The 6,303-nt window shown below is 51.9% G+C and overlaps 1 protein-coding gene across 1 annotated transcript; it reads right to left on the bottom strand.

Moving 5' to 3' along the window:
* Positions 1 to 117: 117 nt before the first annotated feature.
* FAM109B (family with sequence similarity 109 member B) lies at positions 118 to 6,297 on the bottom strand. The gene is made up of 2 exons (XM_008636486.2): positions 5,445 to 6,297; positions 118 to 4,933 (listed from the first exon to the last, which is right to left on the bottom strand). Exons 1-2 carry the CDS (start codon positions 5,695 to 5,697, stop codon positions 4,113 to 4,115), a joined length of 1,074 nt encoding a protein of 357 aa, XP_008634708.2. The 5' UTR covers positions 5,698 to 6,297; the 3' UTR covers positions 118 to 4,112.
* Positions 6,298 to 6,303: the final 6 nt, after the last annotated feature.

Here is a 6,303-nt window from a genome sequence, read left to right as displayed (position 1 = left end):
TGCCTCGCCACCCGGGGGAAAAAGCGGGCCCGGTAAGGGGAAAACCGGGCCGGGCGGGACCGGCCAGGCCTGCACACACGCCCGGGGGCGTCACGGCTCCATTGGCAGCGCACGGGCTACAAATCAAACCGGTTTATTCGGCTTCACGGCATAAAATACAAACTCTAAACAATGGAATGAGATGCGTAGTACAAGTTCCGCGTGTAAAACAAACTAAACAATGTAATGCAATGTATAGTACAAGTTCCGCGTGTAAAAACAAAGGCGCATGCAAAACCGCCTCTTAAAAAGAGGAACACGTCCTGCGTAAAATAGAAGCACTTGGAAAGGCAGGAGTTGCTCGTAGTGTTTTCCAGGTAATTGTGCGGAGAGAAGACAAGTTTGGTGCCGGTGAAAGATGCCCCCGTGCATTTCAGTGGGGGTTTTTCAGCTTCTCTGCACAGGCACCCGAGAGGTGAGATTGAGGGGTCGTTCCCCCAGGCACTATTAGTGCAGTAGCTACTGTAACACAGAATGTCTGGTCTTGGTCATCATTGCCCACCACGTGGCCAAGAGTGGCCACGGGTAAAACCTTCAGGTTACTCTTCACCTGGACTCAGTGGAAAACACCACAGTTTTACAAAGAAAAGATGTGCAGAAATAATATATCACAGGCTCAAATCTGAAATGCCAGCCTCAGAAAAATGTAAGGATCTAATCAACTATTTTAGCGGGATTGGGAGCCCTTCTTGGCATAGCTTACACAGGCCATGTCAGAATTGCCATTCCTCTTTCAATTTCTTTTAAATTGTAGCACTTTTCTCTCATCGCTCGTGCACTAAAGAAAAGGATCTTACTTCAGTACTTCAAGAAAAGTACCCATTCAACTTCAGTGTTCAGCTTCCATTTTGCCAAGGAACCTGTTTTGTGCTGCTCAGACATTCTCTATTTTTAAAAATAAAAAGGGAAAGTGGAGGCAGGAGGTGAAACAGTCCAAACCTGAATGACTGAAGAAAAACCCTGGGGTGACAATCAGTCTTATTTTGCTGTCGGGGACAATGTGCAGTGAAAACTCTGCCTTTCCTGTAACAATCTCTGCCTGCAGAAAGACAGACAGCTTGCCTGCTCCATTAGCCAGCTGAATGTTCAACCTCAGGAAGCTGAAATCCTGACCTCCTGCCTGGGAGCTGCTTCAAAGGCACTGCCAGCACAACCAATCAGCTGGGCTGGCTTGATAGCCTCCGTGTCCGAGGTGGCAGTGGAGCACTCAGGTGCTTCTTGCCTAATGAAGCAAGTGCCAGTGGTCATTAAAAAACTCCCATACAAATTTGGGCATGGCTGCAATTATGGCCCTTTTCACTCAGCAAAGGGCCAACCCTGCTATGACAGCAGGATGGCGAGGAAACCCTGATCAAGTGCATCCAAAGTCATGCAGTGCTTTGGAGACCTAGCAAAGGCCCAGGCAAGGATGGCTGGGCCAAGGACAAACTGAATCAGGATTCAGCCATTTTCTTGTCAGCGCTGCAGAATAGGACACAAAATTACTCCAAATGCAATCAGAGGGAAAGCAGAGCGCAGCGCCTCATTTGCAGGATTTGGGATTTAGTTGGGATATATGCTAACGCAAAGGTAGGTAGTGTGGAAATTGTGCCATTTGAATGGGACAGATTAAAGCATTAAATATAAGCTCTTTAGTAGTGTTACGAGCACAATCCTGGCTTATTAAAACAAACTAAGCTTCTTAAAAGTGAAACTGTCCTTAAATGAATAATACTGTCTCAGTTCCAGTTCTGACAGAACTGGCTTTGTTAATTTATTTTTCCTTTCAAGTCGCTCCCAGTTCTTGTGTCTCGTGTAGGAACTGCCACTACATTTTGATTTGTTTTGGAAGTTCAGTCTTTACTGTCAGACTGCCTTATGTTAATCTGAGACATCAGGAATAGTCTCTCTGTATTACATAAAAAAAAAAAAACTAACCACAGGAAAATGCTTGACAAATTTGACCTTGGTCCCAAAATACCCATGCTCAGAGCAAGGAGGCACCAGGTAGTGCAATCCTGATACTGCTGCCCTGGCATGGGAAAGGGGACACATTTGCAGCCAGGAATGCTGCAGCACTGAACTCTTCAAGCAGCAGGGTAGGGAGGCAGGAAATGGCCCCTACGTCCAACCAGCTGAGCTGCTGATGAAGCCAGGGCCTTGCCCCACGGCCACCTGCTCCTGATTTTTCTGAACTGTTTTCACAAAAGCAGAATAAAAATAATCCTCCCAAACTTGAAGACCCTTACTGTGAAGTAATACAGCCACGAACTGGAGAGGACTGGATTGCATTACTCACAAGTGAAGGTTACACTTTCACTGCCCAAAGTCGTTTGTAAGATCTAACTTAAGATCTGATTTCCTCTGATATACCATCAAGCCATAATTAGGCAGGAGGCTGGAAGCTCATCATCCAAAACTACCAGAGACTTATTTTAAAAGGCTCCAAGAGTTAATAGAATTAATTTGATTTCTGCATTGGCTATCTCTACTGGCTATTGCAAAGTAGGAAGTCGAATGTGTTTTAAGTCCAGAAAGGTTCCAGTCAGTCATGACCTGAAATGGGCTTTTGCTTTCCTAGCAAAGCTCTTTAATAAAAAAGACAATAAAAACAGGTTTAGATGGGAACACTTTTAGATGGGAAGCATGCAACTAGATAAGGGAGATTTTTAAACCCCATCCCAAGGGTGTTTTAGTCCCTGGACTAGGCACCCACCTACTTGTATTGTGTGCCTTGTGGCCAAGGTTTCTGACCTACTGATGGACAAGTCTGTTTCAATAGTGAGGCGACAGGCATGCCTCCCTGCAGCCCTCCCAGCCCGCTGGGAGGATAGGATGTGCTGCAGAGATCAGCCAAGCAATGCTGACATGAAATCAGAGGGAAGTGCTGGCAGGCCAGGTGCAGGCTTGGTAGAAGACAGCAGTATGGCTTTGACGCTGGAGAGGCAAGCCCAGACACTGCCAACACCCGTAACTCACTCCCACTCCTTTACTTTTCCTCCTGAGACCAGCCCTCTCTTCCTCCCTTTCCTGCAAAGCCTCTCCTCCAACTGTGCAGCGCTGCCAGGAGCTGGGCAGAGCCACAACACTAAGAGAGGCTGTGCAGGAGTGTGCCTCTGCACACCCTCTTGGGCAAGCAGCCTGACGAGCTGATGGAGCCCTATATGGCACTTTGCAGGGGCTGTGGTCTGAGCAAAGGCTGAGAAATTTACTCCTGGCCAGGCAAAGAGGCTTTAGCATCCCTGTTTTGGAACAGGGAAACCTTGAACCAGAGATATTAACAGGCTTGGTTACCGCTTGACAGAGTCCAGATCAGCCCTGGGGAGCTCCTGGTGTCCTCACTGTGGCTTCAGGCCAAGCTCTGTGTCTCCATTTGAGGCTTGCTGTTGAGTATGACACCCAAAGAGACAGCTGCAAGACCATGATACCCACATCCTGAAGGATTTAGCTGGGAGAAATGTTAGTGCAGATGAAAGTACAAAAACAATGCAAGAGCCCCAGCTGCTGGGCCAGCAACAGCTGCAGTGGCTCACACGTCCTGTAGTGAGAGAGGCACAAGGCTGGAGGCACGTGCCGGGGCCAGTGGCCTGTCGGAGGCACTTCATAAGAGCCCAGCCTTATCTGCTGCAAAAGAACAAAGTCAGAAGGTCTTTGGCACAAGACCACAGACAGTAATAAGCACTGACCAAAAGCAAACTTCCACACTGAGAAACAAAACAAAAGAAGAAGTGGTGAAGGAGAGGTAGGGGATGAAACACCCAGAGCATCCACCACGTCAGGACAGCAAGCGGCCCAGCCCATTGGCTGAGGTTCATTGCATACGTGCTGATTTGGGCAGCTCCTATCTCCAGCAGAGAGAGTTTAAATAAAGGTGGCTCCCCTGGTGTTACACACTCTGTCTGTATAAAGCCTCATGGAAATGAAATGTGAGGTTTAGGGGAGATTTGAGTCCCTCCCAAGTGAAGCATACACACACCACACACTGAGCCACTTGTGAGGGCAGGGGGCAAGCAGAGTCCCTCCCTTCACTCTTCCTGCACGTGGGACAGGCTGCTGGGCATCAGCTGGCAGTGACTTGCGTCCTGCGCCCCCAGTCACGGGTGTCCCCTCTTCTGCCTCTCCTGCCACTCCCGTCTCAGCACCGCGATCTCCTGCCCATACCAGTTGTGCAGCTTGGAGAAGCAGATCATTTCTGGTGACACTGGGCTCTCCAGCATGGTGGGTGAGAGGCTAGGTGCTGGGGATCCTGTGGCACTGCTGGTGCCTGAGCGCCGGCGTGGAGGCAGGGGCGGGGGCTTAGTTTGCCCCCCATCATAGTCAGTGCAGGTGGCCCCACCGGCGACACAACCACCACTACCCCATGTGGAGTAACCATTCTCCAGGGTGGTGGGCTTCTCCTGGAGAGGCAGCAAGGCAGGGTTGGAGAGATGCCTCTTCCTGCCAGAGGAGGAGGACCTCCGTGGAGACTTACGGCAAGCGGCCAAGCTCTTGCAGGCCTCCTCCAGCTGCTTCTCCAGCTCCCTTACCACCAGCCGCATGTAGTCGAAGCTGGCCCGTGAGAGTGCCTTCACCCAGGCCTCCATGGCAGCCTGCCCGTCAGCCACCAGCACATAAGCCCTGGCACCAGCATCATCAAAGCGGATGGCAAAGGCGAACTCTTCAGCAGCCTCGCACAGCTCCACGGTGCAGCCCTCCAGGACCACCAGCCCCACGGGCTCCCGGCTCTCCCGCTCCTCAAAGTAGAAGAGGAGGTTGCCCTTGAGGACGAACCAGCGGCGCTGGTAGGAGGCGCCATGGTGGTGGGCATGGTGGTGGTGCCGCTCCACCCGCTTGCGCAGGAAGCCGGCATGGTCAGCGGGCGAGTCACAGGTGGCATAGTGGGCCACACTCCGCTCATTCAGCTTCATCGCCCCACCTAGGAGGCAGAGGAAGACAGGGGGAAGAGGTTGTCTTGGTGTGAGGAGCATATCACTGGCCCCACCAGAAGAGGCCTGATCCTGTCCCCAAGGAAAAGCAGCCCCAACTCCAGCAGCATCTAACCCAGCAGTTACCCCTACAAAGGGCAGGCTGGTTCCTCGCTGCTGCAAAGAGGTCACTACCAGAGCATCACCATCCAGACACCTGCCTTCTCTGGGAACGCCAACACCGCTGTTTCATTTCTTATTCCACAAGTGACCTACTTTGCTGGTTTTATACGGGGCACATCAAAGAAATTTGCCTGTCTGCCTGTGAGGCATTAATTTTGCTCTCTATTAGAGGGCAGGATAAGGAGATTGTTTCAGACCCCAGGGCTCTGGAACTTAGATTTCTGCACCGTTTCCCTACTCCCTGTCTCCATGCAGGACCACCCACCCCCACCAGCCCTCCGGGCAGCAGCACTCCCAGCTCCAGCAGGTTCACCAGCAGTGGGGTGCAAGGTGCCATACCAGCTGTGCAGGTCAGACTGCAAACCCTCGCTGTCTTTCTTGGCCAGGCTGCTCCCTCGCCAAGGGTATCCGAAGCTTCAGCATGATGAGCCCCATCCTTTGTTAGAGAAAAAGGTGCCAGAAATGGAGTTATGAACCAGAACGGTTTGGGACTGACAGAGCTAAGAGCTGTGTCACTCCCACCCCAGAAAGCCAGGGTCCTCACTGCAGCCAAGTTGCACTGGAAACCGGGATGGCAAAACTGGGGGAACATGCACTGGCTTCAAAGCCTGAGCCCCATCCCAGCTCAGTGCTCCTGTGGGTTTGTTTTCTGGCTCCTGGGTTTGTTTTGGGTTTCTTAAAAGAAGAAAAGAAATGTTTTGTAGAAGCTGTCACGGCCCCGTTTGTGGAGGCCCTGTGGCAGGCGACTTGGCAAGTCGAGGAGGACAGAGCCTTGAACGACAGAGCCAGCACAGCCTTTGTGGATTGTTCAATTGCAAAAGGATTTCCAACCGCTAAAACTCTACACTTAGAGATATGCAGAAAACAAACCACAGCCACCACTCCCCGGGCAGATTTGGGCGCTAGGAGCTCCCCATTGCTGAGCAACATCGAGTATCCCTCCCGAAGCCCTTCTCTATCATCAGGGCTTGTGGGGCACGGCTGAGGACACGGGGGCACGGACCCCAGTTGAAAAACGCACAAGACCCCGATCAGACACATGGAAAGGCTGTTCCCTGGGGGTGCTCTGCCCTGGGGAGCCTCCAGCCTGGCACACTCAGGCTGCGGACAGCCGGGGCGGCCCAGGCCGCCCTGACGCGAGGGGCTGTGGGGGTCCCACGTGTGCAGTGCTGGGCTCTGTCTCTTTGTGTGCGGGCGC

Source organism: Corvus brachyrhynchos, unplaced genomic scaffold (assembly GCF_000691975.1).
Source record: "Corvus brachyrhynchos isolate BGI_N302 unplaced genomic scaffold, ASM69197v1 scaffold56, whole genome shotgun sequence".
NCBI classification, from domain to species: Eukaryota; Metazoa; Chordata; class Aves; order Passeriformes; family Corvidae; genus Corvus; species Corvus brachyrhynchos.
The sequence above is the reverse complement of the archived record's forward strand: the minus strand, read 5'-3'. Positions and strand labels throughout refer to the sequence as shown.